The 21,585-nt window shown below is 37.2% G+C and overlaps 4 protein-coding genes and 1 non-coding gene across 7 annotated transcripts; 4 read left to right on the plus strand and 1 right to left on the minus strand.

Annotated features, from left to right (window-relative positions):
- Positions 1-1,341: 1,341 nt before the first annotated feature.
- Positions 1,342-2,062, plus strand: LOC122290206 (phytohormone-binding protein CSBP-like). The gene is made up of 2 exons (XM_043097792.1): positions 1,342-1,578; positions 1,681-2,062. Exons 1-2 carry the CDS (start codon positions 1,401-1,403, stop codon positions 1,971-1,973), a joined length of 471 nt encoding a protein of 156 aa, XP_042953726.1. The 5' UTR covers positions 1,342-1,400; the 3' UTR covers positions 1,974-2,062.
- A 2,092-nt stretch (positions 2,063-4,154) lies between these two features.
- LOC122289896 (lysine-specific histone demethylase 1 homolog 2) lies at positions 4,155-7,541 on the plus strand. The gene is made up of 3 exons (XM_043097282.1): positions 4,155-4,291; positions 4,529-6,212; positions 6,352-7,541. The coding sequence occupies exons 2-3, from the start codon at positions 4,679-4,681 to the stop codon at positions 7,071-7,073; spliced, it is 2,256 nt and encodes a 751-aa protein (XP_042953216.1). The 5' UTR covers positions 4,155-4,291; positions 4,529-4,678; the 3' UTR covers positions 7,074-7,541.
- A 511-nt stretch (positions 7,542-8,052) lies between these two features.
- On the minus strand, positions 8,053-8,125 carry TRNAF-GAA. The gene has a single exon. It is a non-coding gene; the product is annotated as a tRNA-Phe (tRNA).
- A 2,900-nt stretch (positions 8,126-11,025) lies between these two features.
- On the plus strand, positions 11,026-16,391 carry LOC122290189 (ADP-ribosylation factor GTPase-activating protein AGD5-like). Of its 3 annotated transcripts, none has more exons than XM_043097762.1 (11): positions 11,026-11,293; positions 12,757-12,815; positions 13,101-13,191; positions 13,306-13,360; positions 13,468-13,558; positions 13,699-13,924; positions 14,533-14,746; positions 14,874-15,052; positions 15,338-15,541; positions 15,666-15,724; positions 16,015-16,391. In XM_043097762.1, the coding sequence occupies exons 1-11, from the start codon at positions 11,243-11,245 to the stop codon at positions 16,172-16,174; spliced, it is 1,389 nt and encodes a 462-aa protein (XP_042953696.1). In that variant the 5' UTR covers positions 11,026-11,242; the 3' UTR covers positions 16,175-16,391. The 3 variants fall into 3 exon arrangements, with proteins under 3 accessions (XP_042953696.1, XP_042953695.1, XP_042953697.1); XM_043097761.1 differs by having other exon boundaries at positions 11,032-11,293; positions 14,533-14,755; XM_043097763.1 differs by lacking the exon at positions 11,026-11,293 and adding an exon at positions 11,330-11,787 and having other exon boundaries at positions 14,533-14,755.
- A 3,159-nt stretch (positions 16,392-19,550) lies between these two features.
- Positions 19,551-21,368, plus strand: LOC122290396. Its single transcript, XM_043098044.1, has 2 exons — positions 19,551-20,295; positions 20,602-21,368. The coding sequence occupies exons 1-2, from the start codon at positions 19,617-19,619 to the stop codon at positions 20,985-20,987; spliced, it is 1,065 nt and encodes a 354-aa protein (XP_042953978.1). The 5' UTR covers positions 19,551-19,616; the 3' UTR covers positions 20,988-21,368.
- The last annotated feature ends 217 nt before the right edge of the window (positions 21,369-21,585 follow it).

Here is a 21,585-nt window from a genome sequence, read left to right on the forward strand (position 1 = left end):
GGAGAAATGTGAAATTAAAGTCAAGCAGATACGATCAAGTGGTAATCTGGTAGATTTATTCACAAAAGCATTACCAACTGCAACATTTAAGAAGATTGTGTAGAACATTGGAATGCGGAGACTTGAAGACCTTTTATCGTACACTTTTCAGGAGAAGTAATGTCTTGAAGATTTGTGCTGATTCTACTCTTTTTCCTTCACTAAGGTTTTATCCCACTGGGTTTTCCTTTGCAAGGTTTTAATGAGGCAATCCTAAAGCACTCGGCGATACACATGAATATTGTACTCTTTTTCCTTCGCCATTGATTTTTTCCCACAGGGTTTTTCCTTGGCAAGGTTTTAAAGAAGCATATTCTTTAAATATGGTCATCCAAAGGGGAAGTGTTATAAACTATCTTGAATTGTATGACCACATTTAGCTCGCCATCAAATGCATAGTACTAGCACATAGTGATAGTCGTCAAATGTATAGTGCATAGTACTAGCATAGTGAGCTAGTTGCAAAATGCATAGTGCATAATGCTAGCATAGTGAACTAGTCGCAAAATGTATAATGCTAGTCGTAAAAGGCATAGTCTCATTTGTACTCATATATATATCGTTAAATCCTTTAAAAAATATATAAGTTTTCATAACCTCTCTAAACTCTATCTATTTCTCTTTCCTTTTGAAAATTTTATAACACGTTATGGTTCTCTCTTTTCAATGATTTCATAACAGATATCAAATAAAAGTGATTTAATAATTATAAAGATCAAATATAAAAGAATTTGAGATGATATTATATCTAACACTCCTGATCTCTTATTTTTTAAAAAAAAAAATGAAAGAAGAAATTGAAGCCCAATAATGGACTGGTCCTACTTCGGGTGATTGGCGCTTCCAATTGTTTCCATAAGCATCCACCACCATGCAATTTTAAAGATTAAACCTTGCAAGTATTCTTTATTATTAAAAAAAAAACCATTAATGTGCTCATGACATTCAAAGTTAAAGATAAAAACCGAAAGGAAAAAACAAACTACCAATAAAACAATATAAGTATTTAATCCTAAAGTTAAGAATAATTAGGCTTTACACAAGGTCGGTAGCTAGAAAACAAAAGGGCATCCTTGATTCTATCGTCCAACACCCTCGTAGAGAGAAGTCTGTGGAGATGCTATTCCGTATACATGATTTGAGTATAATATATCCAATAATTTTATAATTTTTTATATAAATTTTTAATAAAATATGATTAAAATCAAAGCCACCAAAAGTGAAAAAAGAAAAAACAGTTGTTGCTAATATAATAATATATCATATTTCAGTCCACTTCATTATAAATCAATTAAAGTGACTTTATACCACCACCCACAGTTCCCTTTGAAAGCTGCCTTCATTTCAAGATCAGCTCCCTGATGGAAGAAGTACGAACCCAAGCAAAAGCTGCCGTTGGTTTGGACACCTTGTGGAAAGCTTTGACCAAAGAACTCAGATTTGTGGTTCCAAAAGCTATCCCAAACTTCGTAAAGGACGTGGAAATGATTGAAGGCGATGGTGGCCTTGGTTCAGTGCTGCTCTTCAACTTTTGCTCTGGTTAGTCCATCTATATATATATATATATATATTTTACCAATTTCTGTATGTTTTTATTTTTATTTTTAATGAGTTTAGTTTCTGTGCAACAAATAATATTAGATGCATCTCCGATGACATATCAGAGGGAGAAGATAGTGGAGCTTGAGGAGTCCCTGCACCAAATTGCTCTAGAAGTGATAGAAGGAGGCCATCTCAATCATGGGTTTTCTTCCTACAAAACAACTTTCATGCTTACTGCAATTGGAGAGCAGGAGACCCTGGTCGATATCAAGGTCTCATATCAGTTTGATCAGAATGAAGATGGGAGTATTAAGATGCCATTAAAGACAACAGATTCTACATTATATTTTATCAAGTGCTTAGAAACCTATTTGCTGAATGCTGATTCCTAGTTTTTCTCAATGATCATGATGAACAAGCCCCAACAGTTCTGGCTATTAATAATAATAATAATAATATGTATGCACCATGAGTTTCTCCATCTCAAACCTTGACCGTTTCGTAGTTGCAAACACATATACATGGATCATCCGATATATATAAAGAGATTATATTTTTAGTTATAACAAAATATGTGATATTTGTACAACTTATCACCGTGAAAAACCACAACTCTCCGAGCTGTGACGATCCTGGATTCAACTATACTTGCGAACGCCCGATGCATAGCGTACTTGTGTGATGTCCTACACCAGGAAATTTTTTTTGGAGAAGATGACGATCTGGTGGCATTTCATGAGGCTTGTTGCTCAGCCAAGTGTCACCAATTTTTGATTAGGGGACAACCAGGCTGTAAACACATGCCTTGTCCTTCAATCAGATATTCCCTGACAAACGATTATATAATTTTCAACAGAAACACTTTGGACTGGTGTCTCCTAGGAGAAGGTATTATCGGAAACGAATAGAAAACTGTCACGTAAGGAGTTACTTAAGAATTGGGTTTCGCGCATAGCAGGGGATCTCTCTCTCCTTCCCGCTCGAGCCCAGCACTCTCTCGATCTCGCTCTCTCCTTCCCTCTCGAACTTGATCTTTCCTTCCCTTTCCTTAATGAAAACTCGAACCCAAACCCACAAACCTCTCCCTCTCATTCCCGAGTCTCTTTTCTACGCAACCAAAGCAACCCATGCTCAACGTATTCACATGGCCTAGCTGGACAAAGATTGTAGACGTTTCTTCTTTAAAGCTTGTCATTAATCTAAATATTCTCCCTAATCATATTGAAAAGCAATGAGTGTGTTCCAAGGCAATGGACTCCACATGTGCGTGTGCGTGAGGATGGATTCCAGACTGAGCTTTAATAATGCATCCACTGTTGCTCTTGCATGAATCATGGCCTTGGGGGACTTTCTTTTTGCATAGTGACGCATTTGTACTTTTTCTTTAATGGGTTTGAGTGGTTTGGGTCCTTTGTGTTCCCTGTGGGTTTGAATTCTTGGATTTTCTTGGTCGGTTTGAGAGTAAAAAAAAAATGGTAACTTTGGGTTTGTTTTTGAACGGCTGGGTGTGTTTGGAAGGGCAGAACATTGGAGGCAATAATGACGGAGTTTAACTTAACCTGGGTTTTCGTCCTCGCCATATACGTGGTTCGGTCTCGTCTCCGATATTGCAGGTCTGGTTCGATCTCCTTTCAGGAAGGATGAGAGATGACGGAGATGGGGGAGGTTGGGTTTCGAGCGAGTGAGAGAGTTTCTTTCGTGTTCGGGGGAGATCGAGCGACAGAGATACTGAATGGGTGAGGACGACGGAGACGGGGAGGCTGGGTTTCGAGTGAGTGAGAGAGTTTCTTTCGTATTCGGGGGAGATCGAGCAACAGAGACCGAGAGACTGAATGGGTGAGGAAGACGGAGATGGGGAGCTGGGTTTCGAGCGAGTGAGAGTTCTTTCGTGTTCGGGGGAGATCGATCGACAGAGTGAGACTGAATGGGTGAGGTATTGGCTTCCGAACCGAATCCCCTGTTGCACAGCATAACGGGTAGTGTATAACCAATGACGTGGCATCATTTCTATTGGCTTCCGATATTTTGTGTTTGCAAGGGACACCGGCGTGAAGTTATTCTCAATTTTCAATGTCCCATACATGATACATTGTACATGGGCATAAGATTGTGAGTACCTAGCTGTATAGCTAGGGTAAATGAATTGTTTTTTTTTTGGGCATTTGGCTTGGAACGCATCAGATATTCTCTGACTACTGGATTTTTAATCCATCTGTGCAAAGCTCAGTTATAAAAATAAAATAAAATAAATTCGGAGAGTATCTGCAGATTAATATCTATTTTAATTTTTGTTTGAAATTGATGGTTAAAAGAGACACATGTTATATTTATTTTATATTTAATAATTCCAATAATTTTTACATAAATAAAAATAAATGTCATAATCTATATTTTCTTATATTTAAAGTGTCTAAATTTGAGGGAAATCTTTTTTAATAAATCATATTAGGCGTAAACGACGGTTTGTTTTGAGGATGGCATACTATATTTGGCCCATTTTATGGGGCCCCACCTATCACCTTTCGGCCCATATGCCTTTGTTTTATTATGGACTGAAGCCCACTTATTGTCAATTCCCTCCAATCCGATTTGTAATTCACCGAGTTAAACTCGTTCCCTCGCCTCTCGAGACCGCGCCAGAAAAAACCCTAACTCTCATTCAACCGCTTCACCGAAATCGCCAATCTGCGGGACAACTAGTACCAACAAGGTGAGTCACACTTCTGTCTCAGTCCTTCAAGCACCTCTTTCTCAGATTCCTAGTCCATTTTAAAGTCGATTCTTTAACTAGCTTTTGGTAGTGAACCCAAAAATTCTAACACCAGTTCCAGGTAATCTGAGGCAAAATTTGCATATTTTTAGTTTGGAGCTTAAGTGTGAGTGATGAGAAATCTGATTTTCTTGGACTTGACTTATTCTTTGATTAAATACGAAATGGATTTTGAAGAAAATGAAAGACCTATTGGACAATTTTTGCTTGGGACGAAGATGGGGTAGTTGTGAAGAGAAATGCGCGGTTGTGTTCCTGAAAGGTTCGTGAGCTTAACTGATTGATTTTGTTAGAAATCTTGTTGGTAAGTGAACCTGGGATAGGATAATGGAGAACCCGAATTCGGGCCGGTCGGTTTTGAAGCGGTCATTGAGAAAGAAAGCGGGTATGCGGAATTATGATGAGAATTTGATGGATGAGCTCATAGAGAAGCATTTGGGTGGTTCTTTGAAGAAGAGGAATAGAACAAGAGAGGATCTGGAGAAAGAAACGGAAATTGAAGCTATGATAGCACTGTCACTCGGGTTCCCAATTGATGCTCTGCTTGAGGAAGAGATTCAAGCTGGAGTGGTGAGAGAACTGGGTGGAAAGGAGCAGAATGATTATATTGTTGTGAGAAATCATATACTAGCAAGGTGGAGGGATAACGTACGGATGTGGTTGTCAAAAGGACAGATTAAAGAAACTGTAAGTAGTGAGTACGAACATTTGATATATTCAGCTTATGATTTTCTTTTGTATAATGGGTATATCAATTTTGGGGTTTCTCCGTCTTTTGTGTCTTATATGCCAGGGGAGGCAATGGAAGGGTCTGTGATAATTGTTGGTGCAGGACTTGCTGGGTTGGCAGCAGCAAGACAGCTGTTGTCATTTGGTTTCAAGGTGGTTGTTCTTGAAGGCAGGCATCGACCTGGTGGAAGAGTTTATACTCAAAAGATGGGGCAGGCGGGTAAATTTGCTGCTGTGGACCTTGGTGGTAGTGTTATTACTGGGATACATGCGAATCCTCTTGGAGTTCTGGCCAGGCAACTTTCTGTACCACTTCATAAGGTCAGAGATAACTGCCCTTTGTACAAGCCAGATGGGGCAATTGTTGACAAGGACATTGATTCCAAGGTCGAATTCATCTTTAATAAGTTGCTCGATAAAGTCACTGAACTGAGACAAATTATGGGTGGATTCGCAAATGATATATCTCTTGGTTCAGTTTTGGAGACACTCAGGCAATTGTATGCTGTGGCTAAGAATACTGAGGAGAGGCAACTCCTTGATTGGCATCTTGCAAATTTGGAATATGCCAATGCTGGATGTCTTTCTGAATTGTCGGCTGCCTATTGGGATCAGGATGATCCTTATGAAATGGGTGGGGACCACTGCTTTCTTGCTGGAGGCAATTGGAGATTGATAAAAGCATTGTGTGAAGGAGTTCCCATACTGTATGGAAAGACTGTCAGTACCGTTAGATATGGAAATGAAGGCATTGAGGTGATAGCCGGGGACCAAATGTTTCAAGCAGATATGGCTCTGTGCACTGTACCACTTGGAGTTTTAAAGAAAAGAGGTATCAGATTTGAACCAGAGCTGCCCCGGAGAAAGTTGGCAGCCATTGAAAGGTTGGGATTTGGGCTGCTGAATAAAGTTGCAATGGTTTTTCCGCATGTTTTCTGGGGGGAAGATCTGGACACTTTTGGATGTCTAAGTGAACAGAGTGATAAACGTGGAGAGTTTTTTCTGTTTTACAGTTACCATACCGTTTCTGGAGGTCCATTATTGGTTGCGCTGGTGGCTGGAGAAGCTGCACAAATATTTGAATTAACAGATCCATCTGTTTTGCTTCATCGTGTTCTAAAAATCCTAAGAGGTATGAGAATTTTTCAAAGGCAAAATCTGAGAGCTCTTTTTGTCTTTCACGTTTGTGTCTTCAACATTCGACTGTCTTCCTTTACTAAGCTTAAATTACTCTCCCTTGTTTAATATTTTTCGTCTTTCCTTTTTTACAGGTATATTTAGTCCCAAAGGTATTGATGTGCCTAATCCAATACAAACCATATGTTCAAGATGGGGCAGTGATCCCCTTTCCTATGGCTCATACTCTCATGTTAGAGTACGCTCATCTGGAAGTGATTATGATATACTTGCAGAAAGCTTGGGTAATCGGCTTTTCTTTGCTGGTGAGGCAACAAATAGGCAATATCCAGCTAGCATGCATGGTGCCTTCTTGAGTGGCTTAAGAGAAGCTTCACACATGTACAGAGCAACAAGGTATCGCCAATATAATGGGAGGAAATTTACACAGAGGAACGTCGGACCAACCAATGATGCACTTGAAGATCTATTCAAGAAGCCTGATCTAGTGTTAGGGAACCTTATGTTTATATTTGATCCTTTAACAGAAGACCCAAAATCGATGGGGCTTATGAGAATTACTTTGGGGAGTAGGGAACACGGCTATAAAGAGGAATCAACTAGCAGCTGCCTACATCAATCAAACCTTCCATTGCCGCTTTACACGGTTATATCTCGAGAACAGGCACAGCAACTGCTACTTGTGACTGAAGGGGATGAAAGTAGACTCTCATATATAGTAAAAAATCTTGGATTAAAGCTGATGGGACCTAGTGCGTTAGGAAATGTAGGCAACTCCTTGATAGCTAGCATTGCTAGTGCCCGAAGAGGCAAGGGCAGGAATCGCATGTCTGTTGGACCACCACACATTGTTTAGGGACGCTAATAGTTTAAATGCATTAATTTTTCAGGTGTTCTTCATGCCAGCATGGAGTCTATTGATGTATAAACTTGCTCCATTGAAGTGATGTTAGAAAGTCAGCATGGCTTCTGCTCCAAGAAGTCGCACTAGATATAATCTAATCAAGTTTGCCATTCATCGACTTAAAGAGAGAGCAATTTCTTGGAGTTTGACTGGAGAAGCCCCTCTTTTCGGTTCGAACATTTTTTGTCTAGTGATCAACTTGGTAGCCAATCGGACCCACCTGTTGATCAATCATGTAGCTTTAAAATTTTTAGGACTAAAGACTTTGTACAAGCAGCTCATCTTTATTGGAGGTGAAGTCTGTTGAATGTTGTTTGTGTCATGTATCTGATGATTCTGATCCCTTTGTTAATAGATTCCAATGTAGAAAATCGTGTATGTTGGGCCCTTCTGGCTCTGGTAATGCATTTTCTTTTCTTATTTTTGGTTTTGTTGCAGAGTTAATATAGGATCTATATTCAAGAAATCACCTCCGCGTGAAAAATGATTTGAGGTGTGAAAAATGTCTCTTTTTGGATCGGCTGTCAAGGGAGGCTGCCATCCAAATCGTATACGAAAAGTCGAGGACAAAACACTCACTGCTGGTGGAGGCATGCAATTTTTCCCTTTAATCAGTTTCGTTTCCATGTCATGTTTGGTTGCCTGAACAATATAAATAATTTTAAGCCTTTTGTCATCCTGAAATTGATTTCTGAATGTGTGTGTATCCTTTTTTTCTTTTAAAATAAAAGGACAGCCGAAGTGCTGGCCCAATTTTTTTTTTTTAATTTTTTCTTTTCCTTACTGATTAAGAAATTTTTTTTAATATTATTATAATTTTTTTAAAATGTTTAAAAGTATCAAAAAATGATTTAAAAAAAACAAAAAATTTTTTTTACCAAACGGTGGCTCCGGCGGTGCCTGTAGCACCATCCAAAAAGTATACTTGACCTGCGGTGAGCGTGGATCGAACACGCGACCTTCAGATCTTCAGTCTGACGCTCTCCCAACTGAGCTATCCCCGCTTGAATATTAAGTTTCTTAATTAAAGTATTCTTTTAAATTAAGTCGATTTCCACTAATTCTCGAGATTCGCGCAGGCAGCACCAAAATGTAGCATCCCATGACCGCTTGTCACTTTCAGTTATTGGACATAGATACTTAGTTGACAAGAACGAGGTTAGTGACATTTAGATAAATATATAGTGTATAAATGATAAGTAGAATAATTTAATTAATTTAATTAAGGTAAAATAAAAAATAATTTTACGTATGGAATGTGGCAATGATGAATATCATACCTCTTTTAGAAAACATTATTCGTTCATTCGACAAAGCCGCTTCTTGGGTCTATTGACCCTATTCCGTAGGTGGTCGGCTGTACTAAATAACATTGGGAATAATCTGACCTTTTAATATCTGGTTCGTGTTGAGGAAGCCCTACAAAAATGTAATGGTGAGTCCAAAATTGTCCCATCTTGGGTGAGTGGAGAGTGGGGTTTTTTTTTTCCGTTTCCGTTAATTTTTGTTGCATAATTGATCGGGACTAACTTCAACACGTAAAAGATAAACAGAGCAGGCCAAAACCAGCAGCTTGTCTGTAATTACAAGATAAACACGAAACATATTCATTCAAGAGATTGCCAAGGCTAGCGAAGGATTCAATTCTCACGTACACACGGAACTGCCCCAGAAAAGCAAGGGTTATTTTTCTCTAATTTTCAGCAAAGAGACGTGGAAATTCCTGACAAAAAACAACAATCTTTCTCAGCTCCGGATTGACCTGCTTACGCTTGTTTTGCATAGAAAGTTTAGGCAGAAAATTAACATATACAAATGATACGGAGAATTATGAAGTAAGAACGCCTTACCCCATTGCAGGAACTTACGTAGAACCTGACATTAAAATGAATGGATCACAAAAGTCAGAAAACGTGCAACTCTCACGTCATTCCTCGCATTGTCCGACCCGATTTACAAAACCTAGGTCAACATAACTTCTTTGCACCATATAGAATGCTGCGTGCGAATCATCAACGCGTACACACAGCTTTGCTTTCACGGAAAATAATGGGGAATGGGTAGGACATGAGTCGATGACACCGACTCCCATGCCTACCCCCAAAAAAGGTCTCGAAAAAGTCAAAGCCAACGGCAAGAAACTTTGAATGTTTTAAAGTATGTTGGTCCAAAAGGTCAAATGATTCGTGTCCATGATTGGTAGGTTGAATTATTCTATGAATAAATCTACTATGCCGCCTCAGTGTTACCCCTCCAAATAACTGCTCATCAATTTATTTATTTATTTAACTTCATTATTAAAGAAGTTATTTTTAATATATTGGAGTATTTTTTTAAATATTTAAATATATTAAAAATATAAAAAAATATAAAAAAAAACTTAAAATTATTTTAAGCAGCACGTCCAACGATCATTAGCAGTCTAGCATGACTCAGCTTATTCTATGAAACAACTATCTAATTAATCCTATTCAACTCATAAGTTTGCAATTCAATTTCTTCTCCCTCTCTCCGATACTAATAATAAAGAGATTAAGAATGTCATGTTTGGTTATACAGATGAAATGAGATATTTTAAATAGTAATAAATAAAAAATTATTATAATATAATTTTATAATATTAATTTTATATTAGAATTTAAAAAAGTAAAGTTATTTATTATATTTTATATGGAGAATTGAAAAAATTATAATAATGAATTAAGATGAGATGAGATAAATTTTTTAATTTTATGTAACGCCTAATTAATTCTTTTTAAAAGAGTGAGAAGGGATGATCAGTATAGCCAGATGAAATAGCTCGTCACTCAAACCCCGCCAAGATGCTAGCGTGTAAAGGCTTTCAAGACACTTTACTTCACCATTTTTATTAAAGCAAGCCATTTCGAATTTGTAACCTTGCACAGATGAGAGAAAAACGATTTCTTAACCTTTATCAAATGAGCTACCACAAGAGAGTATTTAATTGAATGTGATGAAATAATATATTTTTTGTAAAAGTATTTCTTTCAAATCAGTGTGTATAATAAATTATCTATATTATTTAAATAAAAATTTGATTTATAAGATTTAAAATTTAAAATTTATTTTTTAAATTATATTATATTATGTAAACACTTTACTAAATCTACTCTATATACCGACTTAAAAATATACTTTTTCGTACTAACTTGCAGGCCAAAATGCAAGAACAGACAGGAGACCCAATATGTAAATATCACACGGACAACAGCAATGGCATTTGTTTTTTGTCAACCCACTTGATATTAAGTGGATGGATAGATTCCCACTAACTTTTCCACTTTCTTCTTTGTATTCATCCATCGACTAACGAGGCTGACGACATTTTGATTGTAACCCAGCCATCTCACCTTGATCATCCCAATCATTGAGAGTTTGCACTGCTTAGGATTAAGATGCAGTTTTGTGGCATAATTAACTATGGTGTTGATGCAAATTTTTTGTTTTCACATCTTCTTCTTCTTGAACTCGCCATCCTCACATCACATGAAAAATTATATTTACAATTCTGTGTATATAACATATTTAGTAAAATCAAAATTTTATATATAATTATTCTTATATATTTTTTACATATTTTATTAATGTAATTAATTGTATCATTTTTTTAATATAAAATAATTATTTTAACTAATCATATTAATAAAATATATACAAAAATATATAAAAATAACTATATATAACAAAACTCATTATACCGATATAAATAATATGCACGTACTGACTTAAAAATAAAATAACTCATCAAATGCTAAGAGCTAACAGTTTTTACCAAATCGTTTGAGTAGACCCCTCCACTTCTAATCCAAACCCCTCCACACGTTCCAGAGTCGGAAAACTCGATGGCCACGCGTGCGCAACCCGAAACCAGAGAAAAAATGGGCAAAACGCGGATAAAAAATGTCAAAGTCAAAAGCGGCTTCTGTTGTTGATCTCTCTTTTCCTTCTTCTTTCTTTCCTTCTTTCTTCCTGCGACGGCGAGTTAGAGAGAGGAGGAGGAGGGAGTTGAAAGGGTGTGAAAAGACCAAATTGACCTTCGGTCTTCTTTCTTCCTCTCTCTCGAGGTTCCGCTCCGTTTTGTTCCGTTCTGCAGAGATACCATGAACGAGAAGGCCAACGTTTCCAAAGAGCTCAACGCCAAGCACAGAAAGGTCCTTATTGTCGCCCTTCTCCTTCTCCTTCTGCTATTCTCCCTTTCCATTATGGAACCCAAAAACTTACGAATTGTTTAAGTTGCCACCCGTTTGCTCAAAAAATTTATCGGATCATTCATCTTCCATTATTATGTTAGATTGTTTGCTCAGAATTTGATGAGAGATAACGGAACAGCTGGAAATTTTTGGAACGTTTGTTAATTGGCCGGTACAAGATTTGGGAACATTTCGGTTTGATCTGTATAACTTGGACCAGAAATGTTCTGATGAAATTGGTCCATTAATTGATTTCCTGGTCGGCGCTAATTTTTTCCATCACTGATTATGCGCTGCGTGATCAGTTTTTCTATTGTTATTTTTTTAATTGGAGTTCGTGTGGAATTTGATCAGTGCTGTTATGTGATTGATGTTGTGCATTTTTTTGTCCACTTGGATTCCGGAATTTTTCGGGGGCGATTTGAGTCTTTGATGCGGAATGGAATATGGATTCGGTGGGTGTATTTTTATCGGATTGAATGGTTTTCTCAAGCTTACATCGTAAAAGCGTCGTCTTTATTTAGATTTGTCGGTTTTTTACCAATCACATCTAGTGTTTTTTTTTTTTTTCACATGATCGATTTATAGTATCTATGTCATTTAGTTTAGAAGATTGATTAAAAAAAAGGTTCAGAAGATGGTTGCACCAGCAAGGACGAGTTGTAGGGTATATGATACTTTTACTCCTATCTTAGTCGTGAAAATGATATGTTTTCTATGATATTTACAAAAAAGAGAATATGTTTTCTGACTTGGGTTTTCCATATGCCGGCCTTTTCACTAGAATACCTCGTTACCATAAATTGGTCTTTTTTTACATGTCAGATATTTCTTTTCATTGCTGTGCACGTAGAACATTGTCACAACTATAAAGTTATCATTTATATTTAAAAGTTGTAGGATGGAGTTCTATATAGAGGGCGGAGTGTTTTATGCGTTTCAAATTTGTCCATCATATGTTAAATATGATCTGCTACTGCATCAAATATGATTATTTTGGTTGGTGGAACCTTCCTTACAGGGTGTATGAGAAAAAACAAATGACAATGGGGGAGTATGTTAGATGCTGTTTCTTCAAAGGGTTTCTTCTTGTATGAGATGGGTATATGTTAATATTTAAACTAGAACTGAGATCATTATCTTGAGTTTTGGAACCCTTAACCATTCAAGAGGCATCAATGTTCCTTATCTTGAGTGAGTCCAGTAGAACTGTAATGGTTCTACTGGACTTACTTATGCCGACACTTTTTAATATCAAAACCCACATGTAACCGGAAAGGAGTTATCGATAAAAAATAATAACAATTTTGCTGACACTTTGATTAAGTATCTGGTCTTTCTTCTTGGTTATGATTTTATTTCTATAGTTTTCACCAGTCTATTCTCTTGATTATGATCTTACCTCCTGCTTTAAATCTATCCAGATACTGGAAGGGCTTCTTAAATTGCCAGAGAATAGGGAATGTGCTGACTGCAAATCTAAGTATGTCCCTTGACAAGTTCAAAATAGATGATCTAGATATTCTAACAGCTTTATTTTTCTTACTTGTAAAAAAAAAATATAACATATTTATAATGAGGAATTCTAAAGAGATGATGTAGATATTATTCAGCGGTAGAATTCCAAGTGCATTTGGAAAGAATTATATCCAACAATAGCAATCTTCTTTGACTGTCTTTAACAGAATATATCATTTCTTGCTACGGAATATTAGTTAAGTACATTTTACTTATATGAGTTTCTTATAATGACAATATTGCTATGCAGAGGTCCAAGATGGGCTAGTGTGAATTTAGGCATATTTATATGTATGCAGTGTTCGGGGATCCATAGAAGTCTTGGGGTACACATATCGAAGGTTATACAATTTATTTTTTCTATTTTACTTGTCAATTAATCGTTACTCATTTTCCAGTTTATGAGCTTCATGCAGTAGGCTAATTTACATATTTGAAAATGACTTTGGTTGCAGGTGCGGTCTGCTACCCTGGACACTTGGCTTCCAGAGCAGGTTGCCTTTATTCAATGTAAGCTTGTCCATTATGTCATGGGCTTGAATTTATTATGACTGATGAGACATTGAACTTAATCTTGATAAACTGCCTAAGTTATTTTTTTTTTTTGGTACATATAGCCATGGGAAATGAGAAGGCAAATAGTTACTGGGAAGCCGAACTACCTCCAAATTACGATAGAGTTGGAATTGAAAATTTTATTCGTGCAAAGTATGTGTGTAATCGGCCCTAGGAACTAGTATCTTTCTTTATATCATTTTAGTTAATTGCTATTCTTTGTTATGTGCATTTAGTGAAATTTGTAAGATCACTCTTTATATGTTCTTCCTAATTATAGCACATTATTCTAGGTACGATGACAAGAGATGGATTCCAAAGGATGGAAAAACAAAATCATCGACTAGAGGGCAGGAAGACAAGGCTTCCGTGCATTGGCAGAGACCTGGGGAAAGAAGTGGTCCGGGCCCTAGTTCTGGTTCTGAAAAGACATTTGAGGAAAGGAAGAACACTCGACCATCTAGTACTATGCCCTCTACCAAAATGAGTATTCCCATTCCACCTAAAGGACCTGAGCAGGTATTTTGATTTGTTTTTCCTAGCTGATAACTATTCATTTATTGTTTCTCTGCTTTTAAAGAACAAAGCCTTTCTATTTATAAGATATCCATACCTTAGCCATCAATTTCTGCATAGCAATGGGATAGGATTACAAGTGCAAATGCTTTAATCTCTGTGGTTATCTCTATAAAGTATAGGCTATGTCAAGGTGAATCTGAAAGTGTTTGAGTTGATTTGCTGGAATGTGTGGTTTCTATATAGATTATTTGGCCATGGTGTTTTTAGCACTACTTGGCTCAATGTTTGGCCCGAGGACCATTTATGGGGGTGGTGTAATTTGTGGCTCACAAATCTAATCATTGCCATAATATTCATGATATGTGGAAGAAAATTAAGGAAGGAAATACCAATGTAGTGCTGTAATCATGGTCAAATCTATGCAGTCTAATTCGATGCATTTTCTCGTCTCTTAAGCTGTAATGGTTGAGATTGGTTGACCTACGTGATTCCAGTTTTGCCTCGCTCTTTTCCAAATCCTTTTTCCTTTATTAGCCTTTTTCTCTAAATTTGAAATATAGATTTGATGCATTATGTTCATTATGCATGAAATATATACTTATGAGCAGGTTACTCCTGTTCCAAAGTCTCAACACACACAGAAAATAGAACCTGCACCAGCGGTGCCCCAAGCTGAAGCAACAAAGCAGCCTTTGAATGCTGCTTCTGCTGTCTCTCCACCAAAGGTTGACTACGCAACTGACCTTTTCAACATGTTAACCATGGATGCTCCAATTGCAAACGGCTCAGGGGAAGCTGCACCTGATGATAATTCTTGGGCAGGTTTTCAGTGTACATCTCTTTTCACTTACTGGATCATCAAAGTAGTACTGTTAATTTTGTGGACTTTTTTCTTTGCAATTGCGTTGAGGTTAAAAGTTATGGTTGTGATTTTGTCTTATGGCTGAAGCTGCTGGAGAAGCACTGACAGCTGAGAAAACTGGTACGACAAAACCAGTTGAAAATGGTCCCCAGTCTACCTCTGGAATTGAGGATCTTTTTAAAAATTCACCGTCAGTTATACCTACTTCAGTTTCAGAGAAACCCCAGAAACATGGAAATAATGATATTATGAGCCTTTTTGAGAAGGTATGTGCTTCACTATCATTTATAAGATTGTTACTAACAGTTTTGCTTGTTTGATTGCTTTATTTATTAACTTTTCTATTTGCCATTCAAGTTTCTGTTTATTTTTCCAATTTAAAATTAGGTCCAATTGATTGACCTTAATAAATTTTGGAAAAAAAACATTTGTATTTGATTTGGCCGAAGAATTTTTATTTTCACTGTAATTTATCCAAAAAATTATTATTTTCAATATTAACATGTATTGTGTGTAAATAAACAAATCCGGTTACATGGTTCAAAATGCAGTCAAGCATGGTGTCGCCATTTTCTGTGCATCAACAACAACTTATGATGCTTGCTCAGCAACAGTCCCTTCTCATGGCTGCTGCAGCTAAATCTGCTGGTGGGGAACTGAAAGTTCTTGGCACTACACAACAACCTGGGTGCAATGGCAGTATCAATTTGCCCACTCAAAGTTGGGCGAATGCTGGCTACCAGATGCCTGGAATGGTAATTCCATGTGAACCACAAACATTTAATTCAGGGATAGTTCTAGTGTGAATGACTTAAAGGCGCACTTCATTAATTTCTATTACTGGGTTTCTGACTTTGTTATCTTTCTTCCTGAGTTTAGACAAGGAACGTGGTGCCAGCATATCCAGTGGGCAGCTCTGTTCCATATCCTACATCTAGGTATTTCCGTGATTTTTTCATATGGATCAATTTTTCATATCTAGAATTCATTTTGGAAACTCAAAAGATAGAAAACAATATCTGTTTCATGATCCATGTTAAGTTTCAGTTGTCGACTGAATTGAGCTGTAACTTTATCAGCGTCTAATATTGGTTGCCCAGTTAGACGATGCTATTAGATGCAAGGCTACAACTTCAATATATTCAGCAGTGTCTAATAACAAATAAATTTATTTGGCTTTACACTAATTTCATATTGACTGACAACCGTTGCCGTTTATTGCTGGCAGCATGTATTCCGTGGGGCAATCCACCCAATTTAATACTGCCGCCACCAGTGCAGTAAGGAAACCTCAATCGGCATCTGCAGCATCATCTGTGTCTCCAACTCGAGCAGGGAATGATTATGATTTCTCCTCCCTAACTCAAGGGATGTTCTCAAAACAGTAAGTTGCCTTTCGGGCGATGATGCTTGCTTTGCCATACTATACAAAATTAGATTAATTACAGGAAAATAGCACTTGGACATTTCTTATATGTACTCGCGATTGTAAACCATTTGTAGAGGCAGTTCATATTTCTTTCCCCTTCATATCTGAGTGATTCGTTCATTTGTACCACTAGTTGTATCTGGAGTAATAAAAAATGAGTTTAGATTGGTTTCGAATTGTCTATTTTTTTTCCTTTAATCTTGCATCTACTGATAGAATTCCAGATTACCTTTCTAAAAAGTTACGCAGGGATTGGCAGTCTAAGAGAAATTGGGTTATTTTGAATTATTAAATATATAGCAACTTGGACATACAATTTCGTCCCACGGTATTGATTACCACTGGATTTATGGCATCTGGGTAAGTAGCTTTTGTGATCATCCATGAATTCATTATTGGCTTCTTGCGTGTCTTGCATGTCAGCTTGGTAAGATGCTGCATACTTGATAAATGTGGCCCTATAAAAACAAAATAAAACTGTAAATAAAATGTAAATTTAATAGAACTTTTTTCACACATTTATTTGCCTAAAAATTTCCTCTGTTCAAGTTATCAACAAAGTGGAAGCCATGCATTTCTGGTCACAAAATGAACCCTTGCAGTTAATGATAAATACATGCACATTTGACTTGCTACAAAAAAGCTGGTAGCTACGCTGTTAGGATATAAAATAAATAATAACATATACCTCTTCTCATCAATTTAAGTTTTTGGAATAAGTGGTGATTTTACATAATATCAGAGTAAAGGTCCTGAATTTAAATTGACTCTACACTCTATTATATTTAATTAAATATTTCACGTGTTGGGATATCTATTGAAGGAAAGTCTGACCCATAAGTAAATGAGAGTGTTAAGATATAAAATAAATAATAAAATTTACTTCTTTTCATTAGTTAAAGTTTTTGGAATATATAGTGATTTCACACAAGCTGTCAAGTATTTTTTCCATGAACTTTTGCGATTTCGGCTTCAACTCTTTATATTCTTTCCCCGATCGAACGACAACAATATAATCTTTCGATATCGGTCCACGCGTCTAGCTTCCCTGCCAAATAAAATATGACCTTTGCCATATTCGTTGGCATAAACAACATCAAAGTTAGGCACAAACTTTGAACTTGGGAAGAAAGAAAACAAATGGACAATAAAAACCCAGACCAGAGGCGTTGTCTGCAGGGGAAGTCTCTTACTAAAGAGTTGAATCTGATGGTTCTCCATGTGGTACTTGTTCATGGCATCACGTGTCACTAATCCGCACATCAGACGGTGGTGCTGGTACAGTAACTCTTATCTCTGTCTTTTTTTCTTCATTATTGTTTCTGCATATAGCTGGAAGTGGTGATCGAGCATGTTTTTTTATGGCTTATTTCGGCTTTAATTGGTTGGAAACGTAGGAATATGTTTGGTGGCTGAAATGACTCCAAAACACAAATCAAAGTACTGGTCATTTTCGTGCGGTTGTTTCGGACTTAGTTTGCTTCCGTCTTTTTTTTGGTTATATGTTGATGTCCTCGATCGATCTTAAAACAAAATAAATATGATCCATATATGATTTCCAATGTTGTCACCATCTCCAGAACCCAACCATCCAAATGTATGACTTTTGGGAGAAGCATGCAGCAATTGGCTTCTTCGCTATTTACAAACTCAAGACTTTAACATTAAATTCCAATCATTTGGTCGAAACTTGAACAAAACGTGAACAAGAGAGCTGCCACGTATATATATATATATGCATGTACGTAGGTCAGTAATATACAAGTAAATCAGCCACCAAACATATATTATTTGGTAGATAAAACCCTTATTCACCATGGATATTGATGCACATTGAGAATGCGTACGGGTCATGTTTTCTGCCTAGACAATTTCCTTCCACAGCCAACTAGCTCTCATAATTCAGGCAAGTTTGGTGTTCTTAGGATGGTCGGTCCGGATTTTTAGGACTCAAACAAGGACAGCTAAAGATGAAAGAAACTTCTCTTCAACTAATCATTGCTATTTATAATATTTAATTCCAATTTTTATCAAATTAATTCAGATTAAAAGTATGAATAATGCTAGTATTTTTCTTCATTTTTTTTAATGATAATTATTATTATTTTGTCGTGGTTGTGATCGGCTAGATGTGCATCCTGCAAAGACCGAGTTCATATGGGCCGGGAATTCGGGACCCTAAAACAGATCCAAACTTAACGGTCAAAATAATATAGCCGTTGAGAATGAATGCATCCCCACTACATTATTATGTATTATTAATACTTAAGTTACGACCATAAAGAAAAGCGCAAGTGAAGTAATTGCTTACTAAATACATCATTCAGCATCTCCGCATTAGCTCAGTTTTTGGGTAAATAATCGAATTTGCAGTATCTCATGAACCACGGTAGGCCAAAATGGATAAACTTCAAGCTACTTATCGGCTATTGCTATAGACGCCATGTCATTTGAATTTATTTGAATTTTTTCATATTCTATATTCTAGAATAAGATAAATATAAACACTTAAAATAATTTCTACAGTATTCATTAAATATTCAATGATACTTATCAAAGTATATGTTTATAAATCAAATGTAATTATTGTTCTTGACTAAAGATAGTAACATGTTTATATATTGATATTATGTATAGTCTCCTATTTAAGAAACATATAAATATAGTATATTTAAAGAAAAAAATCTATTCATTACTCATTTTATCATTATCACTTTTCTATTTCATAATGTGATATTAAATGATAAATTCATAAGTAAAATATAATAAATAGTCTATAATTATTTAATACTACATAGTAGGATAAAAAGATAATGATGATAATTGGAATGATAAATAATATTATTCATATTTAAATTTGAATAATGTTTTATATAAACTTTTAATAAATAAATATAGTAGAATCTATCTTAATATTCTTTAATTTTACATGTATTTATATTAAAACTACTTTTCTCATCTAAGCTTTTCAGCCATATTTTTAATTTTTGTTAATCATACCGATTAGCATGATTGAGATCATCAAGTTAAAGTATAAATAATTGAGATCAAACTCTATTCATCACAGCGTTCAAGTTTTTAACTAAGCAACGTGGCCAAATGCAATGGAATCCGAATTGTGAGAGTGCCACATGTTCAAAAGCTGACGTGATAACCTGCCAACTCGTCATCTCCAGATCACGTATTCATCCACATGGAAAGGCCAAAGGGCCCCACCCGCACCTTATTTTACCGCTTCTGGTCCACGAACTCATTATAGTACGCCTTTACTGCAAGTAATCGAGTCCATCCATACCTTCTAATAAGAAAGCCTTTTGTCCTTTATCTGACGGCCCACGTTTCACCACCACCCCTCCGTATCTCCGTCCCATTCTCCTTTATAAATATCCCTCGTTTATAGGATGCACTTGCAAGTCCTCGCCACTCATTGGATTTTCTTCGAGACTTCGACTCACTCTCGAACTTCGCCGGAACAAATGGCGTACATTTCAGCGAGTTCGAGCAATAACTGGACCCTTTCTCTTAAGCTTGTTTTGATCTCTACCGGTTTGTTATCCCTAGCTGCGATGTTGAAGCTTTCGCTTCCAGCGGTATCGGATTTCGTAGCCTATGAAATCCCTTCCGTTTGGAGCTGTGTGTTGTCGTGGCTGAGGCCTCCGTACCTGTACATCGTCATCAACTTCATCATCGTCAGCATCGTCGCCTCCTCCAAGCTCCAGCAGAAACACGACGATCTGGAGCCTGATATGCCTGTTGGTCAACCACCTCCGACAAAGGTCTTCGAGATTGTAGAGGATGACTCTGTTATTTACGGAGACGGCGTTGTTTTGAGTGAATACGGCTACGTCGGGCAGAAGGTTTCGACTTCTGAGGCGCAGGTAGTGGATACGGAGGGTGTGTGGGGACGAGTGGATCAGAAGAAGGCCGTGAGCGATGAGATGTTGGCGAACAGGGGCGATGTGGCCGGGGAGCTGGAGAGGGGAGGTTCTTTGGAGGTTTTGTTTTCGAGTAACGAGAGAGAGAAACCGCCGATTTCTGCCAAATTCGCTCATCGAAAGCCTCTGAAAGCCAATCCTGAAGGTATTCTGATTTCTCTCCCTCTAACTCTTGATCCTTTTCAAAGATTTTCTTGTTAATGCAAATGGCCGAATGTGAATATGACCGTTGTATTTCGGATCCCCAAAAAAAGAGAGAGAGAAGATCAGTGTATTTGGTATTTACGGGAGTAACTCCGGCGGTTCAACGGTAATAATTGCCCTCGCGTTATGAAATAGAATTATAGCAAAATGAATAAAATTGTAAAATTCAAACTCAACGTTATGAAATGTCTAAATTACCCTCACGTGATTTGAAAAGGTATTTGAGTTAACTTGGATCATTTTACAGCGGAGAAGGCCTTGAGAGTGTCGAAGCCGAAGAGGCAGGAGACGCTGGAGAACACGTGGAAAATGATAACGGAGGGCCGCTCCATGCCGTTAACGAGGCACTTGAAGAAGTCGGACACGTGGGACTCGTACGCGCGGCGCGACAAGCCAGCAGACGAGAACACACCTCCCAAGATGAAGAAATCCGAGACATTCACCGACCGAAGCGCCACGTCGCTGAGTCCGTCGCCTGGCCCGGGGCGACTGAGGAGGCAACCGTCACCGAGTCAGGACGAGTTGAACCGGCGAGTGGAGGCGTTCATCAAGAAGTTTAACGAGGAAATGAGGTTGCAGAGACAGGAATCCTTGAATCAGTACCATGAGATGATACGCCGCGGTGCCCACTAGAAACTTTACTAGAAAACAACCATTTCAACGTACGTAGAAGGTGTCTTTTTCCTTTTCTTTTTTGGTTTTCTGGGCAATTTGGTAGAGTGATAATTTGCCGACCTAATGCTTGTGAGAGTTCGATGATTTGAAGTGAGGCCTGTAAAGTCAGAAATTATAAAATTTGATGATTTCCCAAATTTTCTTTGGGTAAAAAATTCAAGGGACATTCGGAATGGCAAGAGAGTCGGAGACTAGTGAGCCTGAATTGTGAAGCCGCTTGCCCCTTTCGGAAGTAGTAGTTTAGATTTGAGTCAGGGATGTGGGGTGTAACGAGTTGTGGATATTGCCTTTTCAATGGCAGAAGTTGTTCTAAGTATTGAATACTGCTGTTAAATCTCATCCAGACTAAGCATGTTTACAAGGCAACAATAAATAAACGTTTGCCCATTGAAACTATAAAAGTTTGCCCATTCCAGGTGTAATAAATACAAGCAGAAATAGAGAGATCAGCTTAAGCAAAACCAAGTTCCATGCAACGCACCTCCGTTCATAAAACAGCAGCTGCCTTCAACAGACCTCCAATCTAATCTCCAAATAATTTCTTCCATTTGCAAGG

This window comes from Carya illinoinensis, chromosome 12 (assembly GCF_018687715.1).
Source record: "Carya illinoinensis cultivar Pawnee chromosome 12, C.illinoinensisPawnee_v1, whole genome shotgun sequence".
NCBI classification, from domain to species: domain Eukaryota; kingdom Viridiplantae; phylum Streptophyta; class Magnoliopsida; order Fagales; family Juglandaceae; genus Carya; species Carya illinoinensis.